Raw genomic sequence first — 22614 nt, forward strand, 5'->3', positions numbered from 1 at the left:
ACTATGTGGAAATATTTGCATAATGCCGCCCAAATGTTCACGCAAGAAAGAAGGCCTGGTTTCAGTAACAGCAGTTAGTGTTGAAGCAGCCATGTCAGTGAGACGCTGTGTGTTTCTAGGCGAAAGCAAAAGCACTTTATTTGAGTTCCGAAAGTAGATGCATTTAGGAATCTTTAAGATTACTTACAACAGAACAGCAATGCATTTTATGGATGACCGTTTCGTGAACCTAGGAGAAGAGGTAATTCTGACTTTGCTATGACAATCTGGCGCTTCTGAATAATAATGATCTTTAAAAAAGCATCATATGACCCCTTTAATCATTCCACTCTATTTTATTCTTAGGCTGATGATACACGGGGCAACTTTGAGCAATGTTGCCGTCAACGGACAACCAGGTGAAACACAGGGCCCACGACCGATGTAAAGTATCCAGATAGAAATGTGTTACCCATTCTCAGTGGGAAAGTGCCCAAGCAACATTGCTCAAAAAAGTTGCCTGGCAAAATTGCTTAAAAAGTTGCCCTGTGTATCGTCAGCCTTAGTTTCCACATTAATTGAAAATCTTCTGCATTTATAACTGTAGAGACAACAAAAACTAGTAAAATATAATTTAGATGTAGATGTTTCAAGGCATTTCCTCTTCTTCCACTCTTCCTGAATAGACTATTCATCTTCCAGTAAAGCCAGCCTCTACATAAGTAGCATGATTACTTTTAAAACTCTATTCCTGACACATTACAGTGATTAAATTCTGGAAAAGGGTGGGCTAAAATTTTACATGCTTGATGTCCAAAACATTTGTCAAAATGTTAATCTTAATCAACTTAATTTATACATTTGAATTAATATCCTTTTTGTCAGTTTCTAGTCATTATTAACAAGCTAGGCCAATAAAATGAAGAAGCGCACAGAAAATGTGATCAAACCAGTTTTGCAGAAAATTAACCACCATTTGCATCCGGTCATACATCCTTGTTTAGAGACCTATATAAAATTCTTAGAAACACTCGGATGAGTGAATGCAAGTGAATCTTCTCTGGGTTCTGAAATGAGTAAGTGGAAATTCCCTCTAGCAGCGTCAGCATGTGGCCTTTTTAAAATGCATAATCCTGTCACACACTCTTGAGAAGTAAAGAGGCTGTAAGTATTTGGCATAGCAGTTTATTTTATGGAAAACACTGAATCTCAGATAAATCATATTTCAGTGTTTTATGGAATATCATCATGTATATTGCTCCTTTGATGCCAACAGTTGCATGCATTTCAGAGGTCAAAAGCATAAATCATTTGCACACAAGAAGTGGTGTTTTAACCACACAGATCTCAGGGTTTAGCACAGCACAGATAGCTAGATCTCAAAATAAAAGAAAACCCAGAGTGAAAGCAATGAGAACCATTAATTTCTCTGTGTTAAAAGAGATACATGCAGAATATGCACAATGCTGTGATAACGAATATGGGAAAAGAGCTGGATAGGAAAGATGCTGACCAGAAGAGCACATGGGTGTAGTTTTTACTAAGCGAGTATTATTGTTAAACCACTGACTTAGATAGAGAATGAACACACAAGAGCAATCCCATGGATTCCCATTAAGATGGATAAGCGTTAGATTTGCTAAAGGCACCAGAGTCCCTTTGTCCATATAGCGCAGTTGATTAAATTTAATATCAAGTTCGCGTAACATCACTAAGCCTTCAAACTGTGTTGGATGAATGTGCTGGATCTGGTTTTTGTCCAAATGGAGCTCTTCCAATCTGGATAGAGCGGAAAACACTTTGGTGGGCAAGTGTGTGAGCTGGTTGTTTTCCAGGTGGAGCCTTTTGAGATTTATCAAAGATGTGAAGATGTCATCTGGAAGTTTATCGAGAGCATTGAATCTCAGATCCAGCTCTTTCAATGCGGACAGATCTTTGAAGGCATCGGAAGAGATGGAATGCAATTTATTGTTGGACAAATCCAGAAACCTCAGTTTTGTAAGACCTGTGAAAAATCCAATAGGGATGGTTTCTATCTGGTTTTCACTGAGCCATAACTCCCGTAAATGACTAAGACTTGTCAGTAGATCTGCAAAGGGTCTTGACAGGTGGTTGATGCTGAGTTTCAGAGTCTGTAGCTTGACTAAGTGTTTAAAGGACAATTTTGGAATGTAACGGATATGATTGTTCTCCAGGTTAAGATCCCTCAGATGGCGTGTCCTTTTGAAGAGGTGCGTGGGAATCTTCACAAGGTCATTGTTGCAAAGATCGAGATGCTTAAGTTTCCTCAGCTTCATAAATGTGTGTGAATGGAGCTCCGAAATGTGATTGTTGTCCAGTTGCAGATCGTGCAAAGCTGAAAGTGGGTGAAAGAGGTCCGGTGGAATTACAAAAATATTATTGTTGTCCAGCTGAAGTTCTGTTACCCTGCTTAAGTTATTGAACAGGCCGTTCGGAAGCAACATCAGATCGTTGTGATACAAATTAAGGCTCTCAAGCTTACCCAAGTCCTGAAACACATGTGACGTTAGCATCCGCAACTGATTGAAACTCAGATCCAATGCGCCCAGCTGGGAGAGACCTCTGAGAGAACCGTCGGACATGGAAACAAGAGCATTATGACTCAAATCCAAATGCTTCAGTGTGGGAATCTCAGAGAAAATGTCCTCAGGAATTGAAGTTATGTTATTTTTTTGAAGATAGAGGCTAGTGAGGTTCAGAGTGTCCTGAAGGACACCGGTAGGTACGGCAACTATTCCATTTCGACTAAGATCGAGGTGATTTAGCCCTATGGCACCCTTAAATCTCCCATTACCTACACTTTTTAGGTTGTTCATTGACAGATAAATTTGATCTAGATGTGTGCAGTTCTCAAACACACCTACCTCGACCATCTCGATCATGTTATTTCTGAGCTGGAGGTCCTTAAGGACAGGAGCTCCATCCAGGACCCCATAGGATAAACTTAATATCTTGTTCATATTCAGATTAAGGATCTGAAGCTTGGTCAGACCATAAAGGAACTTCTGAGGAAGTGTTTCAATGTAGTTGTCACTGAGATCTAATATTTTGAGGTTCAACAGCCCCTGAAACGGTCTTGGTGTTAATGTGCTCAGTCTATTTCCACTCAGAAATAGCTTTGTAAGATTGCTAATGTTCTGCCAGTTGGTATTGAGTGACAATTTGAAGACATTCTTGGTGAGATCGAGAATCGACAATCCTTCCAAACCTTCATCTGGGAGAGCTTGAATCATATTATGTGTAGCATATAATTGCTTGGTACTCTGAGGCAGATGAGGGAGCTCCAGAAGTCTCTGGTCTGAACAAATTATGATGTCATGATCTTCACATTTGCAGGGTATCGGACAGGCGTCAACCACTGTGATGAGAGCCAAAACCATTGACAAAAGCCACAACATTTTAATGATGTGATCCGCAGGAATCTAGAAACCTAGAAGTTAGATTGTGACACAATGTGAAACCGGGCATATGTATATATTCAAATGTTCTCACTTTCATTTTAAACAATTGACTTTGAGTTTCGAGTCAGAATGAAAGCATGCTTTTTTTTTGCAGTAAATCCATTCTCAGCCACCAATTTGCTAATTTTTCATTAGTATTAGAAATTATTAATCATGTAGCATATAACAATCAAATAATGTGCCTATATGTTTATATACAAACAATTTATGAATCAGCTACTTTGATATCTCTTTGAAATGACTCTTAAAGTGTGTAGACAGACTTACCTGCACAAAGATCCAGCCTGCAAAACGGAGTGCTTGTGAAAGTCAAATGTCCTGTATCGCAATAGAATAACAAAAAAATGACCTGTCAGCAGAAAAACTGAGCTTAAAAGGCCCTATCTGTGATGTCACATGCGATGCGTTCTTGAAAAAACAAAAAAGATCTTAACCACAATTTAAATCTCACCACAGCTTAGGTGAACTCAACAAACACATTAGATAACAAAACAATACAAACAGGTGAATGGAAACTGTGAATGACAATTACTGCCAAAGTTTTAAATGAAATACATACATACATAAATATATTAATATTGATATAGCATACATATACAGTAAAAACAGTGGTGCTCTAGATTCTCAGCTCACCGACAAGCTTTTCCTCAATAAATAAAGCAGTCAGCATCCAGGGGGTGGTGGAGTCCTGTTTACAAGCAGATGTAGTCCTTTTTTAGTCAGTTTCTCTGTTTTTTATGCTTGCCTTAAATTATGTGAAAGCTCTTTATTCACAGTCTGACAAAATAGGGAAATAAATTAATCCACTGCCCTTTATTAACCAATAGATGGCGCAGTTGAGAAGAACGATGGCTTTTCTTAGCTCATTCAAAAGCAAATTACTGACATTGTCAGAACTGGACAGTCACCAGATATTGCGGGAGATGGTTTTGCTAATGTCCAGCATAGTCCCACAAGTCGGTCCAATGCAGCCATGATGCAGTTGGTTGATGCTTATCAGTTATCCAGAAAACAGAAAGTTCTGGATTCAGGGCTGTTGAGGGACGGGTGGGGGTTTGGTTGGGGATAGGGTATAAATTGCCCTGAAGTGGGACACTGCCGAATGTGGAACACCTAAGGTGTAGTGTTTGTAGCTCCCCCATAAATACGTGAATGCCAGTGAAACTATGGGTTAGCAAAGCTGTGGTGTCATGTGATCAAAATCATGAGGGTGGAGCAGTCATCAAACAGGAAGCACCTTGTATAAAGACCACCCAAAAGTCAGTTACATTGAGTTTTGACAAACTTGATATTAAGGAGTATAAATTAATTTTAAGCAAAACCATTTTGATACTTCTGATACTACGTATAAACTATATATTTTATATTTTAATAAAATTTCCTAGTGTCCCACTTTAGGAAATATGGTTTCGAAAAGTGGGACAGTACTTCAGCCAGTCAAAAATGTGTGGTGGGACATAGTTTGTGGGTCAAATAAGTAGTTATTTACAGTGTTTTAGTGTTATTAGAATGCTGTTATTGCAGATGGGGTTATAGATGATGATGATGATGGTGTCTTGACATGCAAGGACTGCTTGTTTCTAGATATGTAATGAGTTAACCTCTGCAGGTTGTTTTATTAAGGTAGTTCTAAGGTTTGTGCAGGCTGGTTTTCAAAAAGACTTTTATGATTACATGTGTTTGTTGTTTAGTAAAATAGAAAACATCAGGCAAAATGTTCTTGAATGTTTTTAACAGCAGTTCACTGCACGTTCATGAATTCTGACTCAATGTTGAATCTAGCCTAAAGATTGTTCAAACTGTGGGTTGATGTTTTTTTGCAAGTTCAAATAGGCATAGGCTATGCCTGTTGTTAAGTAAAATTAACTAGAGAACAGTCAGAAATCTAAATAACATAGGCCTATGATAATAGTTGCTTAATGTCTTTATAATAAATGCATCAAAACTATTATATTGTATTGTTTGTCTGATGATGTTCAGCTATCCATATTAACTGTGGCCGTTGGTCCTGTAAGCAGCACTAAAATTAAACCTTTTAATAAAAACATTTTTTTTGTGGCAAACAAAAAAATAGTGCTTCCATATAATCACTAAAAAGCTGTCACTCACTTCACTTTATCGCAGTCTCACAATGTTCCGTTATAATCAATGAAGCTCTTATTTACATCATGTCTACACTTTGTTACAATGAGAGGATTTGCAAGAGTGCAAGAAAAAAATCCGTCATTTAGAGGTGAGTGAATTCTGACTAACTTACACAATGGTCAATCACAGATGTTCAATAAGTCAACAGATATGACTGTGATTGGCTACATTGCTCAATGCTACAAAAACTTGTAAATAGATACTTTTTATGCTTTCCACAGCGCAAACACAAATATGCACTGGAGCCTTTATCTGTTTCGGCAATATCCTATTAGTACAGTTTTACTGAGGGTGCTTTTGACTGTGTGAGAAAATGGACGTGACATCAGAGAATGAAATCAGTGTCAACTGCCTGAGTCTGTTGCCTCTAGTAATTCTTTGTCTGATTTTTAATTTCCAACCTATTTTTGGTTCATTTTAAGCAAGCAATAATAATTTTCAGTCAATATTTGAGTTCATTAAAACAACCCAGCATGTTGGGTCAAACATTTAACCCAACCAGCTGGGTTAAAATAGCCCAAATTTGGTTGTTTTAACGCAGAATTTTTGTAAAGTGTAGTCAATATTAACCTTTATTAATCATTTAAAGTAGATGTTACTTAAAAGCTATATGATATAAAATTAGCAAAGCTATCTATCTACCTATCTGTCTGTCTGTCTGTCTGTCTGTTATGGAGTGACAGAGTCGTGAGACATGCGGATCCATTTGCAAAGCTTTATTTGAAGAAAGACGTGGTCAAAACAGGCAAAGATCGACACTGGCAAACAAGGTTGAACAGGGCTAGACAAAAGAGTATTCTTAACACAGGCGTGGGTCAACACATCGGCGAACGTTATCCAGATAGCAGAGCAAAGGGGTAATCCAAAACAGGCTAGAGTCCAGGCGAGAAGCATACAGTATCCAAACAGGGCGCTACGAAAATCCAGGGTAGACAGAGAACACACAGAATCGAGATACACAGGCTAGGATCTAAATACGGGAAATCAGGCAATGAACAAGACTAGATACGACTGGGAATTAAGACTGGAGAAACTAGACTGGCTCCGTAATGTAGCTATCACTATGAGAGCGATAAACGCTAAACAATACTGGGCGATGTGAGAAAGATCTGAGTGGGTGTTATATAGTGTGTGTGATTGGCTACAGGTGAGAGTATAATCAATGAAATGGAACATGGGAAATGTAGTCCGGGGTGACACGTAACAGTCTGTGTTATGGGAGAGTCAATGTAATAGAAGGGCAACCTCTGGTGGCAATCGGACGGAAGGCCACGGACAGGATTCGTGACACTATCTAACTACTGGTTTAACAATATGATTAGTATACTGTAGAAAGTCCATCTGTTATCGAATTATGTTACGCATTAGTTTGTGCAACACATCAATTGTCATAATATGACTAAATCTTATATGACTAAATTTTGTGAGATTTACATTATTAAATTGTCTCATGGCCTAAGGGAGCTATTGCTTTAATCAGTCACAGGCCAAATATATTTGTTTATCTTTGTTTTGTTTTTCCCTTTTTTGTCTGTGTGTTTTTTCCTCTGTTTATCATATCAGTATCAAACACATCCTCATTGGTTTTTTTTGTCTCAAATTTATTTAAGGGGGGATTCTCAAACATGCAAGGACCCCCAAATTTGTGAGGGATCCCCTTTCACAAAGCTATATTTCATAAAGCCCTATTTTTAAACCATTAATCAAATTATTTAAATATTAGTCTATATGGAAAATATATTTATTTTATATTAAATAATTGCATATTTTTCTACCCATATTAAAGCAATTCTAATTCAGCAATTTTTTCATAATAATTAGGATTAAAATGCATAGCTTTACAAAAAATAGTAGCATAAAACCACTGAGCCAAACTTGACTAGAAATATTATAAACATAATATCTAAAATAAAATAATTTGTTTTATATTTTCTTATATTTTAAAATGTAATTTATTCCTAAAATGGCCAAGTTGAATTTTCAGCAGGCATTATTCCAGTCTTTAGTGTCACATGATCCTTCAGAAAACATTCTAATATGCTGATTTGGTGTTCAAAAAATATTTCTTATTATTATCAATGTTTAATGGCTGAAAAGTTTGTTTTTGTGGAATATTTTTTTAAGATTGTTTGATGAACAGAATATTAAAAAGAACAGCATTTATTTGAAATATAAATCTGTAACATTAAAATGTCACTTTTTAACCAATTTAATATGACCATGCTAAATAAAAGTATTAATTGCTTTCAAAAGTCTTACTGGCCCAAACATTTGAATGGTATTATATTATATTATTAATAATATTTGTGGTTAATTAAATTTCTTTATAGTACTGTTTGTATCTCCATAAGTCTTCTTAATTTAGCAATGCAGAATATATGTGACCCTGGACCACAAAACCAGTCATAAGTAACACGGGTATATTTGTAGCAATAGCCAACAATACATTGTATGGGTCAAAATCGATTTTTCTTTTATGTCAAAAATCATTAGGATATTAAGTAAAGATCATGTTCCATGAAGATATTTTGTAAATTTCCTACCATAAATAAATCAAAACTTAATTTTTGATTAGTAATATGCATTGCTAAGAACTCCATTTGGACAACTTTAAAGGCAATTTTCTCAATAAAAATTTGTTATTTAATTCTTTTTTGCACCCTCAGATTCCAGATTTTCAAATAGTTGTATCTCAGCCAAATATTGTTGTTATAATTTATTCAACTTTCAGATGTATAAATCTCTATTTAAAAAAAAAAAAACCTTTATGACTGGTTTTGTGGTCCTGGGTCACATATGTCATCGTTCATAGACAAAATACGATATGCAGATGCATTTCGATTCACGTTCCAAGGACCAGGTTGTACTAGCGTACAGTGACCAGCTGGAGGAGTGGTAGACATTTATTTTGGCATCCCTGTATGTCTGGCGATGGGTCTCGCTACATGAATGAAGAGTCGGTGTGTTTAGGACCATGGGGGAAGGGTGTGTGTGTGTGAGCGTCCGCCGCAGCCCTGCCCAGCCTATTCTTTCTCCTGACGTCCTTCCTTGATGCCAGTGTCACACGCTGCTGGTGATGAACATTTTACAGCCACTGTACGGTTTTTATGTTTGGGAGCATTGACATACCCTGCCTCCTCGAGAAGGATATTGTTCACTGGCCTTTGTTGGGACGGGAGTGCGCTCGAGATACGCTTAATAGTTTGGATTTCGTATCGTGCCCGCTGTTGTTTATTTATTCATATATTGTTTTCCTGGAAATGTACACAGATGACTCTTTGAAGGGGACACTGCGTCCGTGGGAGTGGTTTATTTTCTCTGGACAACCTAGACTCATTGAAAAAAATGAGTCTGTTTTCCTCTGTTTGATGCTGCGGTAGCTCATTTTTTTTCTTCTTCTGTTCTGCTTTTGTTTTCTTTCTGTCTGTCTCGTGATATACAATCGTTGACTGCTGATCCTTGGGGATTCAACATACATTTCTGCAAACCAGACGCTGTATATGGACATAGTATGAAGACAGTTGAGCGAGACGTTTCCGTCTAGCTAAGGACAAAATGATCTATTGTTCCGGCTAGCCAAACTCCCACAGACATGAGCATCATATAGCCTTTTTATCTTTGTTCTCATCCCACCAGTATTGCGCCAACCATCCAGCAAACTTAACCAAAAATGAGGATTGTTTAAGGGAAACGCTGTACTGGTGGTCTGAGAGGGCAGCGATAGCCTCGCGATACTGGCTCGGCTGCTGACTGTTTCTCTTTCTCTGTGCCGATTCAACTAGCGACTGTCCACGGATTGCTGAAATAAACCCAGGGCTGCTGACGGCTGAAGCTCCGGAGACGATGTCCTCACGCGCCGCTCTGCAGCCGGGGAACGACAGGAATGCAGACCACGTAAGTGAAAAGAGTTCTTACGTCATTTAATTTAGTTGATTTCGACGTTTGTCGTCAAAAGAAGTGATGCGAATAAGACTCGCGAATCGGTTCTTTCGAAACGCTTCGTTTCAAAGGAATGGTTCAAAATTAAAGATTCAGCGACTCCTTTACGTCACCATTAACGTTAAGACATCCTGGGATGACATTACATTTTCTATGTTTACAGTTTCTGTCACGTATTTTTGTTTATTAAGGTTTTTTAATTATTTAAAAAAAAAAAATTAAGTATGATAATTTCACTTGTTCTAGTTCAGTTTGTTGCAGCCACTATTCTGCTCATTAAAAAAAGCTTAATAGGCCTGTAATTTGTATTGACGTAAAACAAATAGATTGGCTAAAAAAAAAACTAAAAAAAAACTTGCAGTCAGACATACTCAAAGTATGTGGTATTTCCATTTGTAACATTTCTTTTATCAGCTATTAAAGTATCTATTGACCATTGGTCAATTAATTGATTCAATCCCAAAGCTCTTATCAGTTCAGTCGCTTCTCAGTTCACTATGAATCGGACATAACTCAAAAACCGATTCAGTCGAATTCTTCAAAGAGTCAGTCGAATCGATTTTGCGATTCTTTGAAAAGAATCGCGTCTAAATAACGATTCGTTAATAGCTCAGTCAGAACAAGCACTGCCATGAGCGAGAAGTGGGGTTGGAGTTTTATGGCTCTGAAGTTGTCAGTAGCATTTGGGACTGCTATCAAAAAATATGTCTCAATTAATTCACGAACTAAAAGGTTACATTGACTAGAACATGAATTTTAAAATGAACAGCATCTTGCCCCTCCCTGAAAACACTGTCACAAATGACATTTGAGAGTAAGTTTCTATGGCTGTCTTTGTTGTCGTTTAGCTCATGGAGTAAAAAACTATTTTAAAGACTATCTATAGCATTTCATTTGTGGATTATTGGTTTGCAGTCATTTGTAGTCTTTGTTATGCATGTTGTGCAAAATGTTTTTGTACACCTCAGGCCTATGTGATGTGAAGTTAACCCACTTCTTTTCATGGTTAGTATTTGAATTCAGTATGTGAATTCAGTTTTTAAGGCCAAGCTATGCCTTGTATTCATAGACAGGACCATAAGCATTAATAATTGAGATTAGTGGTTGATCAATATAGGCATTTAATGACTTTTTACTATTGACCTCCCCCAGTCTGAGATATTTGGTTACATCATTGTGTGTATGCCAAACTGCAGTTAGACTTACTGCATTTTTGTAGTATTCAGTGGCATATTTATGTATCCGTTTTGTTGTATATTAATTAAAAACATAAAAAGTTGCCATTGTTAATGATGTACACATGTGTAAGTAAACAGATGCCAGACAGCTTGTTGTAACATTTTTAAAACAGTGTAGAGTATATCAAAACAATACAAAAACATGTTTGCTTCTCAAGGTATCAAAGGCTTGGCCTTATTTTTGCACACACAGTTAATAAAATTGATATTGGGCTTTCATTACTTGCATTTTGCAATTTGTATGTCTGTGTATCTTATTAAAGGCCTATTCATGTTAATGATTACCTCAAGATTTATTAATATTAAATAGTAGCATTAAAGGAATCACTCAAAACTTTTGTCATCATCTACTCACCCTCATGGATTTCCAAACCCGTATGACTTTCTGTACTGATTGTTATTTTCCATTCAAAACCAATGGATGTGGACTAAGGATTTAAACTTTAAATCTTACCAAAAAGAGCCATATAAGTAGTCAAAATTACTATATAGTATTCTTCCTTATTCATGTTATTGCTTTATATGATGAACGTAGATAGAAAAGCAAATAGTTTTGGAAGTGAGTTAGTGATGGCAGAATTTTTGTTTTTTTGGTTCAGCTGTCCCTTTAAGACAGAAATGACCAAACTTTTTACTACAAAGGGCCAAGAATGAAACTTGATTGAGGGCCGTGGGCCAAAAGTAAAAATCAAAGGTCATCAGGAGCCAACTTTGGTCCGCAGGCACTGTTTTGTGCTTTAAGATATGCAAGATATGAAGCTGAAAAATTTTAGAAAAGGTGGCAAGATTGTAGCAAGATAGTTTTTAGTAGACTGTTGCAAATATGGGTTTCACACATTATGTAATTAACAGTTCAGAAGTGCTGTCTCTGTTTCCACTTAAAACCGTCACATAACTTGTGGTCGGTGTACTTACTGTTACCAAAGCTCTTTATTATGTAAGTGGAATGTCAGGTGTCAGTTTACTTGGTTTAAGTCTTGAATAGTTCATAAGGAGATGTAAAAGACATCTGCTTTCCACATTGTTACATCATATGCCATAATTCGATTGCTTGGAAGAAAGTTGATTGCTTGTATTTATTGCTACTGTAATTGGAAATCGGATTATGCGTTATGCAAAAACTATTGACCCACAAAGGGATTCCTAAACTCAGTGACTTAGTGGTGAACGTCATAGATTGAAAAATAAAGAAGAATACATAAAGAAAAAGGAGTGGTTGGCTATGTGAATGAAAGAAGATGATGAAAAGTCTGCATAGTTTGTGCTTAAGTTATCCAGCATGTCTGCAAGCACAGACACAGCAACAAGGCATGTCACATAGAGGCACTCCGAGAGCTTCTAGAATGATGAGAAGGAATGAGATAGAACACAAAGCAAACACAATAGAAAATGCATCTACCAATCTGGGAGGTTATGTATTATTTTAATTATGTATTGAAGCTTGCAACATTTACAGCAGAGCAGACACTTTGAATGATGTCTAAATCAGCTAAAAATCTCTGGGGTGGAATGATAAATATGTATGTGTTGGCTGCTGTGGGCATTTAGCTTATGCTGAAGTGTTGAAACATTAAAAGAGGAAATTGATTGGTAAGTCTGTAAGTGTCCATGCATTTGACTTCCTCCTGTACTTCCTCATTGCTGATCTTTTACATGTTTTTACATGCCAGTTACAATATAAATATATAACATCTATCTGTGTTTAGAAATTTGACCCTCTACAGTGAGGTAATGAGGAAAAAGCATGTATAGAATTATTCTTCTATACGTAAGAGCTAGTAATAAGAAGATCCAGCTGATTCAAATGAGCCAATAAAGGGAATAGAGTTGTACTACATTGCACTTTTTTGCAATTTAAAATAAAGCAATAAAAACTCAAATCAATTGTTTAAAATGCTAAAAGTGAATTTGCATCACAGCTTTATTATGTACAATATGAATGTTTATTCATTTTGAAATTTGCTGAATATTACATTTAACAATGTTAATAAATTATTAGTGTTTGTAGATCTTAACTTTAGTAAACTGCACCTTAAGATGTATAAAAAGTCTGCCGTCCTTGGCTGTGTGTAGCACCTACAGCTCGGTGTTTCCTTCTGAAGGATCCCAGCGTTTGGAGAGAGCGGCAGGCGTTTTCAACAAGGTCGCATTGTTTAGTCCGATCGTAACATTTTGATTGTTTTCTTAACCTGTCAAAATTTAATGCAGAATTTGCAAGCAAGCATCTATTGAAGACGTGGCAACACAAGCTATTGCACCCAATATCAAATTGGCAGCTTGCATGTGAGCACCGTGTCGTTTCACATGCTTATAAGTCTAGAGGCACAGCAGCAACAAATAGTGTTTTTAAAATGATTTCCTTCAAGAGAAACACAGTATCACCCTCAGCCTAAACGATAGTTGTGACTGGACATTATGCCTCCACTTTCAGCCAAAAGAAATTCACTAAGAGGATTGTTTTTTTATTGTTCCTCAGTAAAGCAGGAAAGCTGATCCAATGTGGAGGTCAGATAGGCAGGGGGACCACAAGCCTGGTGGCTTGTTTCTGAGGAACTAGTGAAACCTAGGCCTAGACACTCACGTTCTGAATAAAAGAGGTTATTGTGTCTGTTGTATGTGAGGAAAGCAATGAAGTCGAAGGGGTGTCTTTTATAAAGAGAAAACCTATGGCATGCCTTCTTCATAGCGGTACTAGTTTGTTGTGGTGATGTTATTGTGGCAACATCAGTGATGTTAGGTGCTGTCTATGAGTCAGCGTAAATTCACACATTTTGTTATCCAGCACAAGGAAATTATCTTTCGGTTTGGCTGGTCACTACAAGTAAACATGTTTATCTAGTCTAACCTTTAACTCTGAGCATGTTTTTTGAATCAAAAGGGTGTGTTTAGACCATGAGCATCTATCGCACAATCAGCATGTTTTTGTTCTTGTCATTGTGGAAGTATTGCACCACCCCCTGTTTCGTTACCACACCGATTGTTGCTCTTGACAACTGATATTGATGTTGTCTCCTTGTGCATTTGGCTAATGTGTGTGCGCATGAGGGGGTTATGTTACTAGTTGGTGGGGAGGGGGGTTGCGGAGTACGTTTAGCAGATGGGCCTCAGCTGGGGCTTTTTTGTTTGGCCCTCTCATCTGATGCCAAGGTGAGACTTTTGCTCTGTAATCATGAGGATTGCTGCCTGTCTGTGACTGCTGCACCATTAGTTATTCAGATGGCTTCGCTTATGACAGAGACAGTTACTAAAGGGTACCAAGTAGCAGAGAGGTAATGGCATTTCAGTCACAAAGCATGAGCCAGTATTACAGCAGTGACTTAGATTTGGGTCATCTGTTTAACAGAGGAAGATTGCATGTTCATTTCTCACACTCTCACAATAACTGTGTGAATTATTCATGTTTAAATTAATCTGTCAAAGTAGGGCTGTCGTTCATTTGAAAATGTTATTGGATAAATCGCATGATATGAATAATTAATTACAGTTATTTGCAAGGGCTGGGTACTCATACACATTTCCAGATTCATTTTGATTCTGATTCGCAAGCTCTTGATTCGATTACCTCACTATGTATATGAATTATCAAAGTTAAAATTAATGTCAAATTCAGTTTAAAATGTAAAATCAGATTAACTGACTGATATTCCGATATGCTGAATAATTAAATGTGCAATAGGTGATTGTCTTCAGAAACATTTTTTGTTATGCTGGTTGAAAGTCTCTTCACATCCCCATAGCAATCATTAAGTTAAGTGGTCTAAATGTATTTATCTGTATTTATATATTCTGTGGAAGGCATAGGACCAAGAAATGATCGTCCAATCAAAACACTTGTTCCGAGCGTTTTTATTGACTTTCCTACCTGCCTGTCAACGTATGTATTAGCATACCTCTGCGCACCCTGTTCGCGCAGACAGGATACGTCATCAGCACGATCATGTACGCTGTGCAGAGCGAGAATGGCAGACAAACATAAACAACCCGATCTTCCTTCCTGGTATTGTAGTACTTTTACTAACTGTATAAAGTTTTCTCACCGGTAAATGACACATGATGTATTGTAGTAATGTTGTCTCTGATCGTCTGATCTGTGAGTGTGTATGCGTTCAGGGGGCATGGCTTTGGACGGCGATTTGCAGGGAGGGTGGGGCGTTCGCTTTCAGTGCTATCAGGCTAAAGTTAGCATTTTCCAAGATCTTTTTTTTTTTATTGAACTTTCAAAATTACAAAATTCAACAGCAAGGTCTTCACATATTTCTCATATTTATACATTTTGTAAATACAAAGTGAGACAATTGTAATCAAATTAAAAACAATAAAATAATACTTAAAACAAACAAAATTTTTTTTTAAATACAATTAGAGAAAAAATAAATAAAATAAAAGGGCATCACAAGCATATTTTAAATTCATTTAGCAGAGACAGTTCTTTGGGCTTTATGATTTTTTTAAAGACTTTATAGATTCTAACTAAGCTTTAAAGGCTGTTTGCAAATGAGCAAAATTGGGTTTTAATTTACTCCATTTAGTTTGATGAATATAAAATGTTCCTAATAGCAAAAACAGATCAATAATAAATATTTTCCTTTTAGAAAAGTCATATTCATTTGAATGAAGTAAAGCAAATGATAAATTTAAGACTAGGATGCAGTTCATTTTAAAGGGGTCATATGATGCTGCTAAAAATAACATTATTTTGTGTATTTGGTGTAATGAAATGTGTTTATGCGGTTTAAAGTAAAAAAAAACACATTATTTTCCACATACTGTACATTATTGTTTCTCCTCTATGCCCCGCCTTTCTGAAACGCGTCGATTTTTACAAAGCTCATCGGTCTGAAAAAGCGAGGTGTGCTGTGATTGGCCAGCTATCCAATGCGTTGTGATTGGCCGAATTCCTCAAGCGTGAGACAGAAATGTTACGCCCCTCACCATACTGTTGATGCCGTGTCCTGGCCGGAGCGACGAGACATAAACATTAAAACCCATTACAAACGAGGCATTTGTTTCATCCAGTGGGGACATAATTACTGATTATAATGATTATACTGTCTTTTTACGGGTTGCGTTGCGTTGCATTGCATCGCGTCGCGTAAACATAAAACTCTGTCTGCATTTGTGATCGGAGAAATGACAAACAATAGAGTGAGCTGAGGCGGGCTGGTCTCTGAGGCGGCAGGGGTGAAAGTTGATGTATTCCCTCAGTGACCAGCACAGATCAGCTCTAGGCATGACGAAGCGGATATCGTCCTCTTTTGGAAGACCAAACAAAGTAGTTTCACTTTCACAACGAAACACACAGCGTCTTCAGGACATGGCTGCAGCGTCAACAATACTACAGCCAGAATAAAAGTTACGCCTTCTTTCTTTGCGTGAACATTTGGGCGGCGTTATGCAAATCTTCCCAGATTGTGACGTAGGTATGTGGGGGCGTGTTGTACGAGCCGTTTTAGGTAGGCGTGGTTAACTCTTAACTTTTATAAAGAATATCTCTTTGGTTTTGAGACTTTAGTGTTTGCAACTTTACAGATCTTCTTTATGCACCAAGAGCTTGTAACACTCCAAAGAGAAAGGAAAAATTGAAATCGCATCATATGACCCCTTTAACACTTAGAAATTGTGACATTTCAGACCTCGTCACACAGATTCTTTCTCGCTTTGTAAATATTAATTTTTTTCAAGGTATCAGCATTTTTAGGAATGAATTAAAAATTTGTCAGCTGGCTGCCGACACAACACTATTTAAAAAAAAATGCTACAGAGGTCAACAAAGCAATTAGTACCTGTGACGAGTGTGGCAGGGCCGAGAGCCGTGGGAGCGGAGCGAGGCTGGGGGAGTTTAATGCTAATGAAACTGCGCCACTCACCGGTCTCGAGTCCCACGGAGGAGCTCCGGAAAGATAAAAGGAGGAGCGACGACAGTGGAAGACGAGAGAGGACCAGGCCTGGACTTTATTTGTGTTTTGTGCACGGCAGTCGTCCTTGAGGGGCTGCCGCTTTACTATTGGGTTTGTTTATTTTGTTATTAAATGGTTTAAATGTTCGCCAGTTCCCGCCTCCTTCTTCCCGTTCTACAAACTGTGTTACATTGGTGCCGATACACGGGAGGAAGGAGGGACACGCTGTCAGAAGAGCCCTCGCTGCTGAGGGGGATCGCGGTGCTGAGGTGCTCGGGCAGTATGAAGCAGCGGAGACCGGTGAGTGGCGCAGGTGTCGCTCATTATCATTAAACTCCACCGGCCTCGCTCCGCTCCCACGGCTCTCGGCCCCGCCCCACTCGTCACAGTACCATAATTAATTTCTCTAATGTGGTGTCTGGTCTCAAGCTTAATATTAGCAAATGTGAGATTTCCACTTAAAAGTGTGAACTTTAAAGAAATTGATGGAATCCCTGTTAAAGAGGTAGTAACATATCTTGGTGTAAAACTCTGCAAAGGTGAATCTTACCGCCCTTCTCTTAATTTTAATCCGATTCTCAACAGTACAAAAAGAAAGTATGATTCTTGGTTACAGAGAGATTTGTCCATTTATGGTCGAGTATTATTGTCTAAATCTGAAGGTTTGTCAAGACCTGCATTTTCCAAGATCTCCTACTGTACCTTTAATCACAGTTAATTGCCAGTACAGGTTATTATTGATACAGATTTACAGATTCAATGTAATTCACAAGCTCTTGATTCAGTTAACTCACACTGTGAATTATACATGTTAGAACTAGTCTGTCAAAGTAGGACTGTCATTCAGTTAAAATATAATTGAATTAATTGCATGATATTCTAACTAGGCTAATTAATCACATTTGTTTGCCACAACTGGGTATTGATACAGATTTTTGGATTCATTTTGATTCAGATTCATAAGCTCTTGATTTGATTCCGATTCAATTGGATATAATTCAGTTATAATGTCGGCAGTGCAGGGCAATGTGATTCAAACAGTCTTTTTGAACTATTTGTTAAAAGATCTGGTTAATTGGAGTCATTAGTTTTGGGAACCGGGCTACACTAGTCACATTGTATGGTTTTGATCCACTAAAAAGAACCGCTACAGAAGAATCATTTGCTGTGAATTAGACTACACTGATCACTTTGTATGTTTGTTTTTGCTTGCAGCTTATTATTATTGTGGCTGAGAAGTACATTGTGGAATAGACATTACACAAAGTAGCTTTAGGAGTCAATATATTGTTTGTTTTATTTCCATATGAGTGATTATAAGCCTATAAAGAGTGCCCAAACCAATAAATCCTTTTACACTGAACCTGTTTAAGAAGGCTGTAGCTTGGCTGCAAGCATTTACTCTGGAAGCCACACCAGAGAACCGTTACGAGGAGATGGCACAACATCTATTCAAGACAGGAAACCATGCAAGTTTGAGTTTTGGCAGGGCTCTTCACACCTGGTTCGGGCGTACACCTGTTTCCCACACTTTTATCTCACATCAGCACAGTATAGCATGGTGATATTGTGAACGACCCAAGCTCATTGTCGTGCATTCATTTCAAGGAAATGCTGTGAAAGAAATCAGCACAGAGGAAACTGGTGCAGCAGCAGTGCCAAATGCAAAGCTTCACAGGACAGGACAGGACAGGACATAGATTCCTGTAAATGGATTTGGGAGTAAGTCATAATATGCAATAGCAGGATTTGTGTGGCTGGATGGACTGACCCTGACCCATCTCTACCCCCTTCACATGTGCTTCTATCCTACCCTGAGCAGGACACCACCCAGATAGGTGGTCTGTTGTCTCATTCTGGGATTTGTGCTTGTAATAATTTATTTACATGACATTAAAAACATATATTGCTTTATTCAGACAGAAATTGAACTTTTAAACTGCATGTACTAAGTGGGAGGAAACTGAATATCTGAATGCATCATCTTTTATTGTTTTGTGGTCATTATGTCCTGGAGCTTTCTTCCGCCATCTAAACCATCTATTTCAGTGGCATATTGCTTAAACCCCCATACCCCAGCTCCCACCTTTCTTATATAAACTGCAAGGGCAATCAGACAGAGAGCAGCCGTGGAACAATCAATGTTTGTGGTTTGGACAGGGTGGGGCAGTGGGCGGTGGTGGAGGAAGATGGGTGGGTGAGAGGCGATGAGGTCTATGTCAGCAGGAAATGGTCAAAACTGTTGGGAATATTGGGTATGGGGATGTGGAGAAATTAAAATGGGCTTATTGGTGTGAAGAAATATGCTCCCATCCTCTTTCATTTAAAATTTGTGAGTCATCATGTCAATATAGAAAATAAAGATCCTCACATTGATATACTCTATATAATATATCCTTATAGATATAACATGTACAAGCAATGAATCACTATGTTTTGGTGAAATGTTGTATTAAGACCCATTCTGCATTTGATTGACGATTATATGGGGTTCAGTATTCACACGGAATGATACAGTTAGCATCCAACTAAGAATGCCACATGCGTCATGCCAAGGTGTGAGTGGCGTTTAGTGTCGCAATGCATTCCTGAATAGATTAGATTTAAGATCTTGGAACAGCCAGACATGGAACATGTCAGCAATGTATAGCAAAGCAGAGATTAGCTTTCCTTGGAGAAATCACAAAGTTTTATAAGGTTTTCATCTTATATTATATTATGCTTTATTTTATTTCAGCTTTATTTCAATTAATGAAAATGATTTTTAGTAGTTTTAGTTAACTAACAGCAATGTTACTTGTATGCATCACAATCATTTACGCACCCTCATGTCATTCCAAACCTGAGTGACATTTTCTTTTGTGGAACACACACACACACAAAAGATATTTAGAAAAATTTATTTTCGTTTTTCCTTACGATGAAAGTCATTTTTTAACCTTACAATGAATGTTGTTGTAGTCCCCATTGACTTTCGTTGTATGGACAAAAACAGTCCTTCAAAATATATTTTATATATTCCATAAAAAGTGAGTCATACAGGTTGGGAACGACATGAGGGTGAGGGTGACTAAATATTGACAAAAAAAAGCTAAGCTTTTAAATACACATTATGAACCTGAATTGAATTTTGCTAGATTATGAATTAATGTGCTGAATATTCTACACTATGTCTGAATGTGTCAATTATAAATATGTATAAAATCTAAGAAAACAAATCTTGGTAATGTTTTGATTTAATTATGTTTTAACAATGCATATTTTTGCTTTAACCCGCAGCATGCCTCCCTCTCAGCCAGTCATTCAGAGAAGGGCTCGGGATGGTCGAGTCGCTCACTCGGAGCCCGTTGCCGGAATTCCATCGCCTCCTGCTCGGACGAACAGCCTCACATCGGCAACTACCGGCTGCTCAAGACCATCGGCAAGGGCAATTTTGCCAAAGTGAAGTTGGCACGCCATATATTGACCGGCAGGGAGGTAAGAGATGACTATATTATGTTAGAAAATTAAATAATTAAAGATTGACAAGGCTGTTCTAATTGCCACTTAGGTAAACTTTCTCAGTCAAGTTCTTAGTCACAGTATGGCTTTGCACATTATGGCACTCTCGTGCCATAGTTTTTAGGTCAGATGTCAGATGACATCTAAGCTTTTTCACATCTTTGACCGAAAGCAATTATGTCATCAACCTACTGAGGTGTGCACAGTTAGCATAATTTTCCAGGTGATTGCTTCTTTTATATGCAATTTAGATGTCAAGTCAATGTTTCAGCTACATTTTGATGATTTTTTAACTTTGTGTCTTTTCAGGTTGCTATAAAAATCATTGACAAAACCCAACTCAACCCTACAAGCTTACAGAAGGTAGGAACTAGGTCATAACCGCTTCACTCTTGTAAGCTTGTGATCCTAATTATGTCTTTGCGTGCTAATGTCTATCTGAACTCAGTGCCCGAGATATAAGGTCATATTGAGGAGCTTGTTTTGGTCAAATAGTAATTGATTAGACACTGTTAAGAAGCAGTCAGTGAAAATGTGAACTTTGACCCAGTGGTTTTGATTTGCTACCATTGTGCTTTTAGATGGACTGTGGTCTGATGCTGTTGTAATATATCTGGAGCTGTCTGAGCACTTTATCTGTGTGAAATCTGGTAAATAAAACAGTGAGCAGTTTTTGTCCTTGGCTTCGTTCTCAGCTAAATATATTAATTCCCTGGAAAATGGCAGGAAAGATTACATAAGCAATTTGAATAAGAGAAAGCTGTTGAAAATGCGGAAACTATGACGTAGTTGTTGTTGTATTATAGGCACGTTTTCATACATTGCACTTTTTGTTTTTAGCTTGTTTGGCTATGTATATATATATATATATACAGTGGGTACGGAAAGTATTCAGACCCCCTTAAATTTTTCACTCTTTGTTATCTGTCAATATGGGATGCTGTGTGTACATTAATGAGGAAAAAAAATTAACTTAAATGATTTTAGCAAATGGCTGCAATATAACAAAGAGGGAAAAATTGAAGGGGGTCTGAATACTTTCCGTACCCACTGTATATATATATATATATATATATATATATATAGCTTAGCTAATGATAAGAGTTATAGCCACATCAGTTTGTGTTTTTAAAGTGCACTTACCAAGCTAAAATGTTGAAAAACTGTAGAAAAATGGGAAAAAAAGTATTATGATTGGGGAAATATGCTTAGAACCTCATCTCTTATTTGATTTCATGTTTAGTGTTGTCTGAGGTATATTGCATGAATTGAATCTTATTAATCTTAGGTGCAAAGTAAAATGAAGTGTCATTTATGAAGTGCTAAATATTCCTAGCTGTTGTACATACAGTAAGATGACTGGGGAATATAGTCTTTCTGTGCGATAATCACACCTCTAATGTGAGAAGTTTGGTGTGCTGCTTCATTCAGAGGTTTTGTTGTTGCTAACACAGCATTTCAAAGCTAAAAATTATTTTTAGCTCTAAAAGTTCTTCCAGGATATCCAAGTGTAATGCATTATGAAGCTAAATAAGTATGTAACCGCAGGTTTTAGTTAGATGATGTGATGGCACACTTATAGAAAGAGTTATATTTGTTGATAACAGTTTATCGGTGTCTTGGTGTAAAGAGGTGGGTGATGTCATGTGGTCGAAACCAAATGCAAATGATGGGTCAGATGCTTTGTGGAGTGTAGTATATTGTGCTAGGTGAGGCTGAAGGTGCTTGTGGTCTCTGCAGGGGTGTATTAGACGCTGCAGTAGAAATGCAAGCCTCTCCTGTCAGTATTATTAAAACACACCAGATGACCTTTCCCAGTACAATATTTTTGTACCTCTTTCTCTTACTTTGTTTGTTCTCTCCCTCACTCACATGCAAATAGTATCATTCCCAACCGTTGTTTAGCCTAACTGTCGACTGCAGTTTTCATCTGGCCTACAAATTCCCATGATTAACAATGACAGATGTGGATGAAGTATCTTACAGTCACCAAGGTTGCATTTATTTGATCGAAAATACAGTAATATTGTGAAATATTATTACAGTTTAAAATAACTTTTCTATTTTAATATATTTTAAAATGTCATTTATTCCTGTGATGGCAAAGCTAGAATTACTTCATTCTTCAGTGTCACACGATCCTTCAGAAATGATTCTAATATGCTGATTTGCTGCTTAAGAAGAAGCATTACTTATTATCACCAATGCTGAAAACAGTTGTGCTGCCTAATATTTTTCTGTAAACCTTCAAACATATTTTTACAGGATTCTATGATGGATAGAAGTTCAAAAGAATAGCATTTATTTGCACAGCGAACCTTATAAATGTCTGTGCTGTCACTTTTGATCAATTTAATGTGTCCTCGTTGAATAAAAGCATTAATTTATTTATAAAAAAAAAAGAGCAAAATCTTACTTTTGAACAGTAGTGTC

General features: G+C 37.3%; 2 protein-coding genes across 3 annotated transcripts in view; one reads left to right on the top strand and one right to left on the bottom strand.

The window, feature by feature from the left end:
* The window catches only part of LOC107683822 (MAP/microtubule affinity-regulating kinase 4-like), a 62307-nt gene that overhangs the window by 4990 nt on the left and 34703 nt on the right, over positions 1-22614 (top strand). The window contains exons 1-3 of one of the 2 annotated variants that reach the window (XM_016479867.1): positions 8580-9500; positions 19960-20157; positions 20491-20544. In XM_016479867.1, the coding sequence (XP_016335353.1) occupies positions 9450-9500; positions 19960-20157; positions 20491-20544 (303 nt within the window). In that variant the 5' untranslated portion in view covers positions 8580-9449. Of the gene's footprint in view, positions 1-8579; positions 9501-19959; positions 20158-20490; positions 20545-22614 lie in introns of those variants that run through there. The other variant, XM_016479866.1, reaches the window with a different exon arrangement.
* On the bottom strand, positions 1232-3517 carry LOC107683826 (insulin-like growth factor-binding protein complex acid labile subunit). Its single transcript, XM_016479870.1, has one exon. The coding sequence runs from the start codon at positions 3396-3398 to the stop codon at positions 1359-1361; it is 2040 nt and encodes a 679-aa protein (XP_016335356.1). The 5' UTR covers positions 3399-3517; the 3' UTR covers positions 1232-1358.

This window comes from Sinocyclocheilus anshuiensis, unplaced genomic scaffold, assembly GCF_001515605.1.
Source record: "Sinocyclocheilus anshuiensis isolate Anshui unplaced genomic scaffold, SAMN03320099.WGS_v1.1 scaffold2925, whole genome shotgun sequence".
Lineage (NCBI taxonomy): Eukaryota > Metazoa > Chordata > Actinopteri > Cypriniformes > Cyprinidae > Sinocyclocheilus > Sinocyclocheilus anshuiensis.

Bases quoted from the DNA above. Each gene is read 5' to 3' on its own strand.
- LOC107683826 (XM_016479870.1), bottom strand. From the start codon at position 3,398: ATGTTGTGGCTTTTGTCAATGGTTTTGGCTCTCATCACAGTGGTTGAC.